Genomic DNA, 17,840 nt, shown 5'->3' with positions numbered 1-17,840 from the left:
TACACATTATCTCTTCTGATCTTTCCAAAAGCCTTGTGATGTAGCAAGTATTACCATCCCTACTTTGGAGATGAGAAAATGGGGGTACAGACAGATTAAGTGATTTGCCCAAGGTCATACAGCTATTAGTATCAGAGACAGGATCAAAATCTAGGTCTTCTGACTGAAAATCCAGGGTTCCTTCCATTACATTACATTACAGCTCTCAGTTCCTAATGTAGCCCCACAGTTTCCTGGGATACTCCCTGGTTCTTCAGACACTTCTGTGGGGAGAAAATAACCCAGATCCAACCAAATACTCACCCAGTTATAAAACGCCCGGGATGCTTTGCCCTGAATTTTAAGCAGCACATGTGACTTGGTCCATTCTTGTTTCAAGCTCAAAGGCATCAGGTCGGTCTTGTGGGTTAGCAGCTAACATATCTTTCAAGAGCTGCTTGATCCCCTCAGACATGGAAGTCCTGCGTTTCTGGGGGATGTGCAACTCCATCTTTGGGTTCTCTAGCAGCGCTTCCCCTACGGGTACAATCTCTGTCCCCTGCTTGATGTAGGTCCCCAGCAGTTCCTTCTTGGTCTCGGAGTCAATGAACGTGATCCGCTCTATCATGGCCCAAATGATAATGCCTAGGGCAAAGATGTCCGCCTTGGCTGTGTAGTGCCCCTCCCAGACCTCAGGGGCCATGTAGAAGTCAGAGCCGCAGGCTGAGGACAACCAGTATTTATTCACATTCACATTTTTGTTGTCCTGACCACCCTCTTTCCCTCGTGGTGCCAGCCCAGCACAGACTTTGCTGAGTCCAAAGTCAGCAACCTTAAGGACGGGGACCCCAGATCTCTCAGTGATTAGGATGTTGTCAGGCTTGAGGTCCCTGTGCACGATGTGGTTTTTGTGTAGGAAGGCGATGGCACTGGTAAGCTGCAGCATGAAGCTTCGGTTGGTGGCTGGGTCTGGCCGACGGGACAGCACATACTGATTCAGATCTCCCCCTTCACAGAACTCCATGACAAACCAGAGATAGCAGGGCTCCTCTGCATAACCCAGAATCCTTTCACCTGTGTGAAGAGGACAGGAAACAGCTTCAATTGCGTGAGATGGGCTAACTCAGACTCTTAGGCAATGAAAATTTTGTGGTGAGAAGAGCAACAGATACCCAGGCTCACCAAAGAATTTGTAGAGATCTTTGGAATGGACCTCTGAGATCTATTAGTCCAACTTCCTCATTTTATAGATAGGAAAACTAATGCCCAAAGAGCTAGATGATTTGCAGAGTCACACAGGTAGTAAGTAGCAGAGATGGATTTGAATTCAGGTGTCCTGACTATAAATAAAAATAAATATATGTGTGTGTATACATTTACATATATACACACACTTACATACACACATATCCATTAGCTACACTGCCACTCAAGTAATAACTCACATTTTTATATGCAGCTTTAAAGTTCATAATCTCACAACCCTATAAGGTAGAGAGTGCAAATATTATCATCCCCATTTTGCACATAAAGTAAGAGGTTAAAGAGATTAAAGGGATTGCAGAGTCACAAAGCTAATAAATGATGAAGCTGGAATCCCAACCCATGTCTCTTGACTCCCAAGTCCAGTGTTTTTTCCACTGTATCACTATATAATCTTGGTATCTAATCTCTCCAACTCTAAAACGTTTAGATGGCTTCCCATCCCCTACCTAATCAACTTAAACTCCATTTAAGATTCTTTATAACCTTGTTCCAACCTACCTGTCCCATGTCTACATTCTAGACTATTTTCCATCCCCTGCTCTTGTCTTACCCTCTAACATCACTGTTCCTTTGCTTATTTTGTCAACCATGCTTGGAATAGCTTCCACCTTCACCTTTATTTATCAATGTGTCTATCTTTCTCCTTTAAGGCCCAACTTAGGGGCCATCTCTTCCTTGAAGAGTATTTCCCCACCCTCTACTCCCTTCCTGCAATTTTAAGTACTCTATCTTCTTTGTTTAATCATTGTCCACCTTGTATCATACCTATTATTTATATCTTCAATCTCAGTCCATCCCCAACCCCTCTACCTCAAAAAAAAATTATACTGTTTTTTGAGGCAGGACTATATCATTTTTAATCTTTGGGGCCAAGAATGAGCTTAATAAATGTTTATTGATTCAAAACACCTTCACTCTCCCCCCGCCACACACACTTTACCAGAGAACATTGGTGAATAGACTCTTCTTGACTTAATGTGAATCTGAACCTACTGCTATAGAAGTCAAACTTCATTATTTTAAGTATTGCATTTTCCTATAGGACAGAGAAGTAAGTATGGTGAGATCTGGATTCAAAGTTGGAGGTATGTTACTCTCTATGAACTAAGGCATCTCACTTCTCTGAGCCTTGGTTTCTTCACATATAAACTGTGACTATCACAATCTCTCTAGAAATATATTTTTTATGATTCTAATGAGCATTGTTCCATTAACTCCATAGTTTTCTTTGTGCAATTTGGAAGAAGTACACCTAACCTACTGAAATTCCTTTTCATGCTGTAATTAGTAAGCAGTATAGTGGAAAGAGCACTGGAACAGGAACCCCAAGATCTGGGTTCCAGCCTTGGCTCTTCCTTTGACTAGCCATGGGACCTTGGGCAAATCACTTCTCTTTGATGATTTCCTCATCTACAAAATGAGAGAGAAAGGGAGGCAAACGGTGATCTCAAAGAGAACAGTAACAAGAGAGTGCCTCCTAGTCTCCCTCCTTGAGTCTCTCTCCTCTCCAATCCCTCCTCTACAAAGATGCCAAAGTGATTTCCCCAAAGCACAAGACTAACCATGTCAGCCAAATACATGCCAGTGACTTTTTATTACTCTAGGGTCAAAGAAGAACTGCTCTGTTTGGTATTTAAAACTCTTCACAACCTAGCCCCAACCTACTTTTTCAATCTTAACAATTTTACATTTAGGTACTTGCTAGTCCCTGCCAGACTGGCCTCCTCCTTGTCCTTCACACGTGACACACTCCTATCAGCAGTCTCTGTGCCCTGCACCTGCCCCCCTCCCTAGCCTGGAATGCTCTTCCTCTTCACCTCTGCCTCTTGGAAGCCCTAGCTCCCTTCAATAATTTGCTTGAGTACCACCTTCTACATAAGTTCTTTGCTGATTTCCTCTCCCCACCTGATCCCCAGCTATGCTTCTTCCTCACCACCCTGTATTTATTTTGTATATATACCCCACTCAACCAACAGTATGTAAGCTCCTTAAAGGCATGGTCTGTCATTTTTGTGGGTTATTTGTATCATTAGAGTCTGGGACTGTGTCTAGTATATAGTAGGTGCTTAATAAATGCTTGTTTGTAGGCAAATTCCTTTGACTATCTTTTGAGTTACTATGTGTCCAAAGGGGTCTTTTTAAAAACATTAGTGAGAGTGGGAGGAGGAAAGTGGCTAGGTAAACAAATTTTTTAAAAATCTGTACATTCTGAACCTTCTAGTCTAATGTGCTTTCCCACCATTAGCTGTTCAACTTGGTGTGATTAAAAAAAAATTAGGATTAGGATTCTGGAGAATAAAGTATAACTTTGATTCTGCTATTAGCTCTGTGACACTGAACAAGTCAATAGTCTCTAGGCCTCAGATGACTCCTTTGTAATAAAAAGGCTGCATTTAATGGCCTTTAAAGTCCATCCCATGCCAGATGCAGTGGCACTCACTTGTGATCCATCCCTACCACTGGAGATGAAACTCGTGGGTTACATGAGCTCAGGAGTTCTGAGCTGCAGTGGCCTAAAGCACAGCAACTGGCTGTCCACAATGCCAATATGGTATGGTGAGACCCCTGGAGTGGGGAACCACCAGGCTGTCTGAGGAGGGTAAACCAACCCAGGTAAGAAAAGGAACCAGTCAAAGCTCCTATGTCAATTGGCCCATGAGTGGACACTGCACTTCCAGCCTAGGTTATAAGAGAAACCCTCCTTCAAAATAGGTAAGATGAATAAAATCTGTTCCATCTCTAATGCTGTTTTATCATCTAAGGCCCCTTTTTCTTCTAGATTTAATATACCACATTCTTTATTCTAAGGAATCTTGAGTGTTCTAGGTCGTGATATCCCTTCCAGTTATGTTAATTATTCTAAAACTCTTTTCAGTTCAAATGATGTTTGATTCTAAGACTAAATTATGCATAGTCTGGCAAACCAATAACATACTACTTAAAACAGGGCACATGACTGGAAAGACTACAGTGGGTTTGGGTTTTAAAATTCTGCTAAAGAGACCAGAAGAAGCAAGTTTGCCTTCAGATTTCTGACTGTGGCCCTACACATGACCTTCCTCAAAGCACACACTTCCCTGCAATAGCTCATTTCCCCTGTAATTATATAATTTGTTTACGTTGCTTTGGTGTAATACAGGTAGAACCAGTTTAGGGAAGATGGATGTATTTTTTAAAAAATCTGTTAGTTCTCTTTATCATAATCCACTTTCTGTGTCATCAACTCTGAAATACTGTAAATACTAAGGAAAAAAACAAGGCAAAACAGAGATTTCTGAAACCAATCAAATTTTCAAATTAATTCCCTAGGAAAGAAAGCTTGATATTTCAAACTGTAGGTGGAGCCAAAAAGGAAAAGATTAAAAAGCCATCCAATTCTTTTCTCATAGGCCATGTCTGCAAACATCAGTGATATTTTGGGAAATGCTGGTTATTTTACATACAAAGTTGGTAACCATGGCTACAGAGGTGGAAAAGCCAGTCTACAAAACAAAATATACCTCACAATCCTGAAGGGTAGGAAGAGAATTAGGAAGGGGGAGTGGGTCATTGTTGCTAGACCAGTAGGATCAAGGAATCCTCCAAGAGTCCTCTCTTCCAAAAGACTCAGTATGGAAGCCAGAGCTCCTGTTTAAGGTAGGAGGTAGGAAAGGGGGTAGGGGGGAGAAGAAGCAGGAGGCTAAAGGGGAGAGGAAAAGGGGGTGGGGTTGTTTTTGGAAATGAATACAGGGAACAGGAAGAGACGCTCCCAGTCTGAAGACGCCCATAGTAAGCTAAAGACAAGGCATGACAGAATGGAAAATAGAGAGCTATGCCTTGTTCCAGATACAAAAATGTTTACACAAATACTGAGCAGTGAAGTGCAGGGAGTTTGTCATTTCATTAGGGTGGCTCTTCTGGGATGTCCAGTCTCAAGTTGCCTGCAGGGAGCTTTTTCTTTCAGATTTTGTTGTGAATGATAAAAGATCAAAGCATGACAGAAAGAACACCAGACTGGGGCCCCTAAGACCATCTCTGGGTCTCCAACACTTGCACTGCAACATGATCCCACTGTCTAGTGTTCAAAGCCCTCCACAGGGATGTAGGCTTGAACCTCCTCTTTCTCCTAGCCTCATCTCAAGCCGCTCGCTACTTCATGCACCTACCCCTGGCTAAACCCATGCTGTGGGCTTTCAGCCTTGACAATTTTGCTCACACTGCTCCATACATCTACAATGTCTTGTTTTGTTTTGGTTAGGCAATGGGGTTAAGTGACTTGCCCAGGGTCACACAAGTAGTAACTGTTACGTGTCTGAGGCCAGATGTGAACTCAGGTCCTCCTGAATCCAGGGCCGGTGCTCTATCCACTGTGCCACCTAGCGGCCCCTATACATCTACAGTGTCTAAGCCTTCACCTGTTGGTGTGCTACCCAATCCTCAAATATCACTTCTCCCATCTCCCCAGCTATAAATGACCTCTCCCTTCTTGATGTTCTTAGGAAAAGACCTTAGAAATCATATATCAGGGATTTGTTTTGTTTTTAAATATATTTTAATAACTATTTAAACATCATTGGCTTCCTTTGTAATCCTATTAAAAAAAACAACAAACCAACATTACCCTGGAACCTTTAGAAGGTTGTCAAAGGGGTCCATGACCCCAAAAAAGATGAATATCCCCTGAGATCAAATGAGATATTTTATGTGAATTACTTTGCAAGCTTTAAAAATATTATATAAATGGTAGTTATTCCTGTTATCTAGTAAAACCACTTCATTTTATAGAGAAGGAAAACTGAGATTTGGAGAAGGTAAATGTTAGGATTACACACAGAGACAGTAAGGGGAACAGCCAGGATGATTTTTACCTGCTGATTTGCCTACTCAGTCTAGTGCTTTCTCTACTATAAGACAGTGGTTCCACCTTATCCACGCCTTTCTTATGGACTTCTTCCCATTTTAGTTTCTATTATAGTTACTTGTTAACATGTGTTATTTCCCCCACTAAAATGCAATCTCCTTGAAGATGGGAATTCCTTATTTTTATTTTTCCCCCCAGAAGGGACAAAGCTGTACACAGCATATATGAAATGTTTGTTGAATGAATAAAGGATCTGGACTAGATATTTCTCTCTCTTAAAGTCCTTTTTCATCACCAAATTTCTATTATTTGCCTATATGGTCTCTATCCATTCTAGAATGGGCTGTCACCGATCTGCCAGCAATAGGTTAGCCTTTCATTCACCTGACTAATGAAGCAGAATTGTCTTTAGGTCTCTCCCAGCTCTTTTATTTCATAATCATGTTCACATGGGAGATGTATAACATAATGGACAGAACAGTAGAAGCCAAGAGATGTGAACTATAGTCTTGAGTTATACTACTCTTATCTCACAGGGTTTTGTTGAGGAAAGCATTTGTGTGAAATTAGATGAATCACATCTCTTGAGCCTCACTTTCCCCCATCTCTCAAATGGGGATAGTCTTAAGTGCCTAGGCTATCTCATAAGGCTGTGACAAAAACCAAATTAGCAAAGTCCTGAGAAAAAGCAAAAAGGACCATACAAATGTTTTAAATCATCATTACTACTAAAAAATACCAATGAGCCCACTGACTTTATCCTTGATCCCCAGGTGGTAGATTGCTGCATATAACACATCAATGTGGGAAGCAGAGAATAGAAAAAATTATAAAACCACCAAAGCCCTTATAAGACCTGTTGAGAATTTTGGATGTTGTAGTCACTACATAATGTAGCAGGAAAAGTTGTAGTCTAGAGCTCTGCCACTAATTTCCTGTGTAATCCAGGGCAAGTGTGGTAGGGGCAAGAGTTAAGAGAACCTGGGTTTGAATCCAAGTTCTACTACTTACGGCCTTTGAGACTCTGGGCAAATCACTTCAGCATTCTGAGCATCAGCTCATCCCATTTGTAAAATGAGAGGGCTGGACTAGATGTTCTCCTTCCAAATTTAAATATATAATCCCGAGTGACAGAATCAGAGACTTGGAAAGACCTCAGAGGTCATCTAGTTCAATACCCTCCTAGTGCAGGAATTGTGTCAATTACCTACCTCCTAGACAAGTGACCATCCAAGTCACTGCCATAGCCAATGCTTAAATATTTTTCATCATTTAATTTAGTTCATCTCTCTGAGCATCAGTTTCCTCATCTGTAAAACAGAGATGGTCCTTTCCACTCTAGATCTCAGAGTTCTCTATGATTCATTTATTCAGTAAGCCCCACAATAAATAAATAAATAAATAAAGATAGATAGATCTTGTGCCCACAGCAATGTGCTCCCACTCTAGAGTAGTGCAGACTGCTTCAAGTTGTAATGTGTTTCCAGTCCTTGGAGGTATTTCAATAGAGGTGTGTGAACACTTGTCAGGGATGTTATAGGCAAGATTCCGATTTCAAGTTAAATTTGGCCTCAATATCCCAACACCTTCAAGGTCCCTTCTAATTCTGAGACTAAAGATGAATCCATTCATACACCTTGGTTACAACTCATAGCACCTCTATGAGACCATGGACCAAATTCTGTCCCTAAGTGTTGCCCCCTACCCTACATCACAGAGAGATGTAGAATGAATGAACAAATTCAGAATGAAATAGCGCTCTCTGATATTATTCATGGATCAAAGAGTATTCATACATCTTCATACGCTACTGCCTGGCACATTCAAGAATAAAAGATTAATGGGTTCAGTACAAAGACAGAACAGGTTAAGTTTAAAGAAATAGCAACTAATGGCAAACAGCTCCCTAGAGGGGAGAAATGATACCTGATTTGTTCAATTGTTATCATACACTATACTAGCTTCTGTTGCCAGTAAAATTAAACTAAGAAGCACAAAGCATAATGTTGCTGTACCATAAACTTAAACACAAAAAACAACAACCCAAAAACAAAACTTCAGCTTTCAGATTAGAGTCTCAACGCCACAGAGGTAGAACTAGAACTCAGGTCTTATTTCTATTTGATTGAGAAGCAATAAGGGGTGGTAGGAAGGAGACTAGACAGGAGATTGATGATCTGGGCTCACGTTTTAGTTCTATCACTGACTGACCGTGTAGGATTATGGACAACTTGTTTATTAACCTGGCCTCTCCTCATGAGTAAAATGACTATGGTAGTGTTAAAAATTGTCTTTACATGTAATTGGGAAATTTTTAAAAGAATTACTATGATACTTCTTGTATTTGCCTGCCTCATGTTTTTTATGAGAAAGATCCTTTATAAAATTATAAGATCTACATAAATGTAAGCTGTTATCTGATCTGCCACTGCCAATCCCAAGCTCAGAAACTCAGGATAGCTCCAAACTGGCTACTTTTTATTTTATCCAGACTTGTGATTTCATCAGTGTCAGTGCAGACCAGTAAGTACTGTGCTCTTGAGCTCTTGGAAGTACCTTGGGTCGGGGTTGAGTGACTGGGCCAGGGTCCCTCTGTTAAAGGGAAGCCTTGAATCTGAGTTTTCCTCAATCCAAAGCAGGCTCTTCCTGTCTACCAACCTGACTCTCCTTAAATTGACTATCATAGTTAAATACGAGTTTTTCTGCTTGGCTTTCAAGATCCTTTACAAATCCAATCCCATTCTACCAATTCAACTTGACCCTCCACTTCTCTTACATGAAGGGTAGGTTTGACCCAAGACCTCCTAGCTGTTCCTTGAACAAAACAGGCTCACTTTCAGTATGGTGTAGTAGAAAGAGCAACTAGTCTTGTCAGAGGACCTGGGTGAGGAGGGGGGAGGTTCGAGTCCCAGCTCTCCTGTTAGTAAACTACTGGCTAAGGTGCCAAACTTTCTCTGCTCTCTTCAACCTCCCCTCCTTCCCCACCCCCTTCCAGGATCCTGGGTTCTCAGCCTCTGTGTTATCCTGAGCTCCTCGCTGCCCCTCACCTCAAGGACCAATCAATTGCCAAATCTTGTCCTTTCTACCTCAATAGCATCTTTCACATCAGTCCGATTCTTACCACTCATAGCCACTGACTTAAGCAGAAAAGAACTGCAATGGCCTCTGTTTCCCTCCAAGTTCTCATTCATCCTTCATACAGCTGCCAAAGTGCCTTTCCTTATGTGCAAATCTGATCATGCTGTTCCCCTACTCAAACTGCAGTGGCTCCATTGGCCTCTGGAACAAAACATCAACTCCTCTGTTTGACTTGAAAGCTCTTCTCACAAGGTAGCCTTAAACTCATTTAGCTCATTCTATACCACCCCTTTTCCCACAGTGATCCAGTCAAACTGGCCTTCCTGCTAACCCTCCAGCTCCATTCTTTAGGCCTTTGCATTGGCTATTCTCCAGGCCACCAATCTCTCCTTACCTGTTTCAGACAATCTTTCTTTAAGATTAAATCCAAGTACCACCTTTTAGAAGACATCTTTCTTGATCCCACCACCTTTGCCAACTGCTACTGCTCTCCCTAAAAAGCTTTGTATTTATTTTGTAGAGACTGAACATATGGACATGTCTCTCCTGGTAGAAGGTAAGCTCCTTGAAAGCAAGGACTATTTTGAGTTTGTCTTTTTATACTTAGCCCCTAGCATATAATAGGCACTTAATAATGAATGTGTTCATATGCATTAATTAGGAAAGACCAAATGACATTTTTAATGGCAGAAAAGAGGGGAGCAAGGTATCCAAGGGTGATGATGAAACAAGATGTCACAAGGGAAGGTTTGATGGAAGGGGCATATTCAGGAATGCATGTTAAATAAAACTATCAATACAGCTTTTTTTTTTTCCTTAAAGTTGGAGCATGTTAAGCCCAGAAGACAGCATATTTTATTTACTTTGGCTAACAGGACAGTTAAGAGTTCATGAATCTAAAATTAGATGTATACAGATGATGAGACCTCACACAACTATGGCTAAGGGAAGAAGAATGAAGATAATCATGAAAGATTAAAAAGGCCACTTTCAATTATAAAATTGGAAAAGTTTTTGCAGGATCAAAATCAAAGCAGCTAGATTTGGATGAGAAGCAGTTAAAAGAAAAAAACTTTGAACAAATTATGGTATATAGATGTAATGGAACATTATTTCACCATAAGAAATGACAAAGAATTCAAAGAACTTAGGAAGTTGGGTATCAACTGATTTACAGCAAAGTAAGCAGAACTAGAATAACTGACATGATGATCATCAGTGATGTAAAGGAAAACAGTACTGAAAGACTTTAGCACTTCCAATTAATACAAAGACAAACTATGATTTCTGAGGACTTGATTGTGAAACATGCTTCCTGCCTATCAGCAAAGAAAATAGTAGTTAATAGCTGCAGAATAAGCTATGTGTTTTCAGACACAGCCAATGTGTTCCTCTGTTTTGCTTGACTCAAGTACTTATTTACTGTAAGAGATGACTGGTCATTAGAAGTGATAGTCATGAAGAATAAAATCTTTAATTTTAGAAGTCTCTTTAAGCTTAACAACCATTAGGAATACTATTACATATGGACCATTTGGGGAAGGTGGACCAACCCAAAACAGAATGTAAAACAAACATCTAGACTTCAGAGCTGGAAAGCAATTCAGATTATTTAGCCCAACAATGGGTACAGGGAACAAACAATGATTTTTTTTTTTTTCCGAATGAACTTGGGAGTCATGAAACTTGAGTTCAAGTACCTGCTCTGCCACTTAATCACTTTGTGTGACTTTGGACAAGTCATTTAACTTCTCTGGGCCTCAGTTCCTTACCTGTGATGTCCCTTCCTATTACTCTGAAGAAGCAGTCATTCAGCCTTCTTTAACATATCCAGTGATGGGACCTCCAAGGAAATTCATCCTGTTGTTACCAAGTTCTGACTGTTAGAAGTTCTTCTTTATATTAAACTGAAACCTGACTCACTGTAATTTCTATCCATCCATCATAATTTCTGACTCTGTAACCGTGTGCATCATTCTTTTCCTTCACATAAGTCTTTGAGATACATGACATGCAGCTTTCAGCCTCGTCCCTATCCTGGTTAGCCTCCTTTGGTAAATGTCTGTTTCCAAAAATTTGGCAACTAGAAGTTGATCAAGAATTTCAGATGTGGTTCCAGGACAGAGGGCAGCTAGACACTAGACTTCTATTAATGATTCTCCCAGCAGAATGATTCTAACATGAGGCAGTAATGCTTAAACTATGATCTTTCTAGTTTCTCTTCCTCTTTCAGTCTTATTTTTCTGATCTTACTGTTCTTTTTGCTTTTACTAGTTTGTTTCATGAGATGGAAGATTAGGAACATTAAAAAATTTGTTTCCATAAAATTTTACTGAGAGGCTGTATGTTACCTTAGTTCTGACCATAAAGATTGTTATTAAGCAAGAGAACTCATTGGCATGAGGGCCCAAGTCCTACCTCTAAACTTGCTACTTACTGGTAGTAGGTTTGGCCTGAAAAAATCCTTCTTAGCCACAGTCTCACTTTGAGGTGGGCAACACTCGGTGCCAGGTCCAGCTTGCTTGAAGTCCAGTGGATTGCAAAGCTTTCAGAGTCTGTCCAGACTACAGCCTAAACTTCAACCTGTGGTTTGAAGCTACAATCACATTTCAAATCTATTGAATGGTACCCTAGAAGCCATGTGATATAACAGATAGTGTACTGGACTTGGAACCAGACTTGGATTTGAGTGCCAGCTTTGATCCTTAGTAGTTGTGTAAGGTTGGATAAATGATTTCTCCCTCTGAGCTTCAGTTTATTCATTTATAAATGAGGAGCTTGGATTAAATGATTTTTAAGCTCCTTCAAAATCTGACAATCTAAGGTCCTCTTTGCATGTCATTCTACATTAATGATATACTTAGAGTACTGGATTTGGAGTCAAAGGACTTAGTTTCAAATATTAGTGCCTGAGCAAGTTACTACTATATGTCTCTGGGCCTCAGTTGTCACATTTTTAAAATGACAGTGTTAAATTAGATGATCAAAGTCCCTCTCCTCTGACATTAGTCATTTATGACAAGCCAGGGGTTGGTTCAGGTAATTCTGAGATCCCTTTTAAACTTTGAATAGTATTGGTACAGTTCCAGGATCCTACACATCTTTGCACATATTAGGCTGGAAAGGTCATCATCTAAGTGCAGTATTTGGTCATCTTAGTCAATGTTCTGTGGATAGAGTCAGTCTGAGAAGAGAAAATGACTGCAGCTCACCCCACCCTGGCAAATCTCCCTCAGTAACAAGCACTGAACTACATCTCGGCAATCCAAAGGCCAGGCTATCCCATAATCTTCAAATGGTAGCTACACCACTTATGTGTAACAATGGAGGGTTGCCCAGGAACCGAGTGTTCAACACTTTCACACAACAAGACATCACTTTTCAAGGTCAACTGCCCAATTTAACACTGGTAGATCACAATGTGGTTAAGAGGGATTTTTTTCTTGCCAAACCTACTATCAGAAGATCACAGCTGAAAGGTATCTAAGAAGAACTTTTTTCACTCAAAAAAAGGAAGAGTTTTCTAACAATTAGAACTGTGCAGCAATAGAATGGGATGCCCTAGAAATTAACAAACTGTCCATTAGACAGCTTTAAGCCCCATGATATAAACATGGGAAAAACATTAAACCTACAGTTAGAGAGCCTGGGTTAAAAAGTTAACAACTTTTCTAGGCCCTCTAGACCCTGTAAAAATGATGGGGTTGCAACAGGCAAGCTCTGGAGGTCCTCATAGATCTAATCCAATCCTTTCATTCTGTGAAGGAAGAAACTACTAAGGGCAGGCATTCACAAGATCACATTAAGTGACAGATCTGGGTGTTGAATTGAGGTTCTCTGACTATTAGGGGTCAGGGCTTTATGTTGCCTCTCTCCCTATACTCTGGGCTAGTGATTTACCTTAAAGTTTTTGAGAGTTAGAGAAGTACATAGTGTCCCTTAGATATATTTTCTCGTATCTCTTCAGGACTATATTTATGTCCCACTTTCCCTAACAGAAAGTACATTTCACCAATGAGAACTAGGCAGAGTTCTATAAAGCACACAGTTCTCACTAGAAAAAGCGGTTGGCAATTTTTGTGAAACACCACAAAAAAATCCCACTGTGGTATAGAGATGCTGACTGAGAAGGGAAAGAAAAAAAATTTTCAATATGGCACATGACAAATAGGTTAGGAGAGAGTGGAGAGAATGGAAATTTTAAAAACCTCTGGTGGAAAGAGGAGCCCTGTCCTTGGTAAAAGACCTATGGTTCTGATGCCAGGTCTAACTACTACTGATGAACTAGTTATGTAGCCTTGGATTGCCTCTGGGCTTGTTCCCCCCAAATGAAAAATGGGGATGACGTACAGCAGAATCACAGAAGTTTAGAGCTGGAAGGGACCTTAGAAATCATGTAGTTCAACCTTTACAATTGGGCAAATGGAGGCCCAGAGAAAAGTGATTTGTGCAGAAGTCACATACCATTAGTGACAAGGCAGAGATTAGAACCCAGGGCAATATATTTGACCAAACTTTTACTGATTTCACAATGTTCCTGTGGGAGTCATATATGAGATGATGCAGGTAATAATGCTTGGTAAGCACAAAAGCACATATAAATGTCAGTTATTATCATTCTAAAGGTTTTTGAGTCAGACACTGAAAGAGGTTCTTAGCTGAAAGGTTAGAAACCTTTGATTAGCACAGTAAAAGCATAGTTGTATCTAATCAGACTACTATCTCATGAAAAACATTATACTCAAATAATTCCCCTCCTAAGGTAGCACCTCAATTAATCAAACCTCTCAAGTCAAGCTTTCTTCCATCTCTTGGGGGTCGTACTATGCTCTCCCTGAAGTCCCCAAGCACAGTGCAGAGGGAGACAGGAAGTCAGCTCAAGTGTCGTTCAGGAACAAGGGAGATTATATTGTGGATGATTCCCTAAGTGCTAGGCTATGGTTCCCAATAGCTAGAGGGCAGGGATAGAAAAGCTTGCCCCAGAGGACAACCACAAAACCCAGTCTTGATTACCACAAAATGAATTCTATAAACCCTTTAGGCCACCCCAACATCATGGTAGTGATCAACAGATGATGCTGGTGACGTTAGCTCACATTTTGTAAAAAGATTTGCCTTACAACAGTTAATATGAGAGTTAAATAGTTCAAGTATCATCACCCCAACTTAAAGAAAACTGGTGAATTGTCCTAACAGGATCACATGACATCTAGCCATGGGGCCCTGGCCAAATCAAGGACTTTCGATTTTAAGTTCAATGCTCTTTGATATTGATTCCTTCTCAGAGATCCTCAACTTTCTTCTCCTTTAGTCAAAGCCAGAAGCCCAGAACTGAAGGTAATAACCTTATGATGTTGTTGCACTTTGCTTTACTAAAACCCTATAAGCTAGGTGGTTTCAAGTATTATTATTCGTAATTTGGAGAGGAGTAAATGATACTCCAGTGACTTGCTCAAGGTTACAGAGCTACCTTCTTGGGGGTGATAAGTAGCAGCCCTGGCTCAATGTTCTGTGACCTTGGTCAAGTCTTGGCCCCTCTTCTCCCTCTAGAGAACCCCATCAGCTCCCAAGGGTTTAATTATCATATCTCTATGCAGATGATTCCCAGATCTACATATCCAGCTGCAAGTCTTTCCCCAAGCTTCAGCCTTGTGTCACCAAATGTCTACTGGATATGTTTCAAACCAAATGTCCTTTAGATCTCTTACACTCAACTTGTCTAAAACTGAACTCCCATCCCTCTCTAATCTTCTGTTTCTGCTGAAGGTCCTTCCTTTCAGAACCTCAGGTTCATAATCTCACTTTATCCTTGACATGTCCTCACTCCATAAAACCAACTAGATGCCAAGTCTTGCTGTTCCACTATCACAACATTTCTTCTGTTTAACCCTCATCTCTCCATTTAATACAGTTACTTCTTAGTCCAGGCCACTATACTCCAGTTATTTTATACCTCGATGTCAAATAATTTTCCCTAAACGCGATCTGATTATGTGACTTCTCTTCTCAACCAACCCCAGTGGCTTCCTATTTCCTCTAGAATACATGAAGTTCTCTACTTAGCTTTAAAAGCCCTATAAAGCCAGCTCCCAATCTATTTTTCGAGCCTTACTGGACATCACTCCCCTTCTCATTCTCAGGAATCCAGCCAAACTGGCCTTTTCTCTATTCCTCACACATGACACTCCATTTCCTCCCACTGGGCCTTTGCACTGGCTGTTCCCATGCCTGGAACACCCTCTTTCCCTATCTGCATCTCAGGTTTCATTTTCTGTATGAATACTTTCTTCATTCCAACTTCTAGAAACCTTCTCTCCCATATATTTAACTACTTGGGTGGTGGTGGTATATCTGTATTTATTAATTTCATATTTATGCTGTATACACTTCTTATATGTACTTGTACCCATTGGAATGGAAGTTCAAGTAGGTATCATTTCATTCTTACTTCATTCTGTACTTGTATCTCTAGCTCCTAAAATAGCGTCTAGGCACACAGTAGACATTTAATAAATACTTGTTGATTGAATGTTACCTACTTCCTTTTCTCTGGGGCTTCCCTTTTCCCATCTGCAAAGTGGCAATAGACACAATGATCTCTAAGGTCCTTTCCAGTTGCAAACTGCTATGCTAATATTATAGAATCATAGAGTAGGAAGAGATTCTAGAAATCAGAAAGTCTCTACTCCATGTAGGAATCTTTGCAACTCTATAGCTATATTTTATCCTGGTGTTCATCATGTCTGGGGAAGTTTCTATTGGGGCCCTACTCTATGTTCTTTTAAGAAAGATCAGGATTTCACCTGTTCTTCCTTCCTACAGACCTGGTCTAGGGCTGTTAAAACATATGGATAGCAGCTACATTCTCAAACCCTGTTCCCAAAGCTAGAGGATCCAAGTGGGATTTGTCTTAGGAGTTAGCACCAATCAAAAAGTCAAAAGACCTCTCTTATTAGCTGGGTTTCTTTCTTGTAGGGCAGTGTAAAAAGCAGTGGATTCAACATCAGAAAACCTGGGGCTCTGCTGCTGATCCTGCTGTGTAGCCTTGGGAAAGTTACTTCCCTTCTTGACTGGAAGATGTGTAGCTAACATCCCTTTCAGACATAAAGGTCTAGAAATTGACACAGGAGCATACATAGCTCAAGAGTTGGATGGTAGGGGCCTCAGAACTTATCTAGTCTAATCGAGTCATTTTACAAATAAGGAAGGCCACAGGAGCTTAAGTGACTTGCCCAAGGTCACACAGTCTCAGTGGCAGAGCTGGGATTCAAACTCTGGTCCTGTGACTCTAAAATCAGTGATATTTCTACTCAACTATTTTGTTTTTCTTCTGAAATTAAACACTAAATCAAACGGGCATTTCTACATACATAGAAGAGGAAAGAGAATTGTACATGAAACTACAGCTCTCTATTATATATAGCTTACTTTTCTTTTAAATTATATTATAAATTCACCTGGTAATTTTCAAAGCTGTCCTGCTTGTCTGTAATTCTTTCCAGCCCTCCTACTGTTCTCTTGTACAGCTCTCATTTTATGGCAGAGGAAAATGAGTTAAGTGATTTGCTCAAGGTCCCACACTGTTCAGCACATGTTCAGGACTAGAATCAGTCTTCTGATGACTACTGTAATGCTCTTTCCACTATTCCAGACCACCTAAATTCCTTTTTAATCTACTCATTAACTTGTTACAAACCCAATTTTTTCGGGCAACAGCTTTAAAGAATAAAGAGCCCACACCTGATAAGCACTTGAACCCAAATATGCACGGACTTAACCCAAAAGAAAGTTCTATGCTGAGAGAACTCTAGGTTACAGAAAGACAAGTTCTAGCTGGAAACTCTGGGTGTGTTCTGTGTATGTGGCACATAGACCTATATGGGTATTGGTCATAAAGACACAGCTAGACGATCCCTTCTCCTCATACCTACCCCTACATGGCATATTCATTCTTCTGTAGCTCTGAGCATTTGGCTAAATTTGAGCATTCTGGGTTTATATCCCACTGAATGAACATGGAATCATAATGTCCAAAAGTAATTTTACCATAGTGATGAATAAGATACCTAAAGACTTCCCGTTACTGAAGATAGTCAAGAAAAAGCTGGATGACCCCTTGTCATGGATATTAGAGAAAGGATTCCTGGCTCAGGTATAGGTTGGATTAGCTAAATGGAATCATGGGGCCTCAGAAGTTAAAACTTTCCCATACACCCAACACACAACTCAATGTGCATCAGCAGGTATGTTCTTTCAGCACAGGCAAGTCAGTAGAGTAAAATGGGAAAAACCCTAAATCCCAGTTGGAGCTCAGGAACACGAGCTCAAATGCTAGTTCACCCACTAATCTGATTGTGAATGTGGGCTCTCTCTTGAAATGAAGGAGCCTCATTTTATGCTTTCACCAAGTTTCCATTATTTAGCAAAGGTCCTGTTTCTGAGATCTGAGAGTGTATGTATGGTCAAGAGGCTGGAGAGAGAAAAGAAAACAGATTCAGAAAAGTCAAGTTATATGATTCAGAGGTGGAAGGGATCTTAGAAGTCTAATCCTATTCCCCAGGTAACTAAAGACCAGAGGGAAATCGCCTAAAAGTTACAAACCCAAACCATTTCATGACTGGCAATGAACTTGGAGACAAGGGAATGTGTATTGAACAAAGGCAGTCCTTTAAGTTGC

At 40.5% G+C, this 17,840-nt stretch overlaps 1 protein-coding gene across 1 annotated transcript in view; it reads right to left on the bottom strand.

The window, feature by feature from the left end:
- The window catches only part of STK35 (serine/threonine kinase 35), a 52,627-nt gene that overhangs the window by 31,251 nt on the left and 3,536 nt on the right, over positions 1 to 17,840 (bottom strand). Inside the window, exon 3 of the mRNA XM_027869615.1 lies at positions 304 to 1,053. Within this exon, the coding sequence (XP_027725416.1) occupies positions 341 to 1,053 (713 nt within the window). The 3' untranslated portion in view covers positions 304 to 340. The remainder of the gene's footprint in view (positions 1 to 303; positions 1,054 to 17,840) is intronic.

This window comes from Vombatus ursinus, unplaced genomic scaffold (assembly GCF_900497805.2).
Source record: "Vombatus ursinus unplaced genomic scaffold, bare-nosed wombat genome assembly UNPS02014793.1, whole genome shotgun sequence".
In the NCBI taxonomy this organism is placed as follows: Eukaryota; Metazoa; Chordata; class Mammalia; order Diprotodontia; family Vombatidae; genus Vombatus; species Vombatus ursinus.
This window is presented reverse-complemented; position numbering and strand designations above follow the sequence as displayed.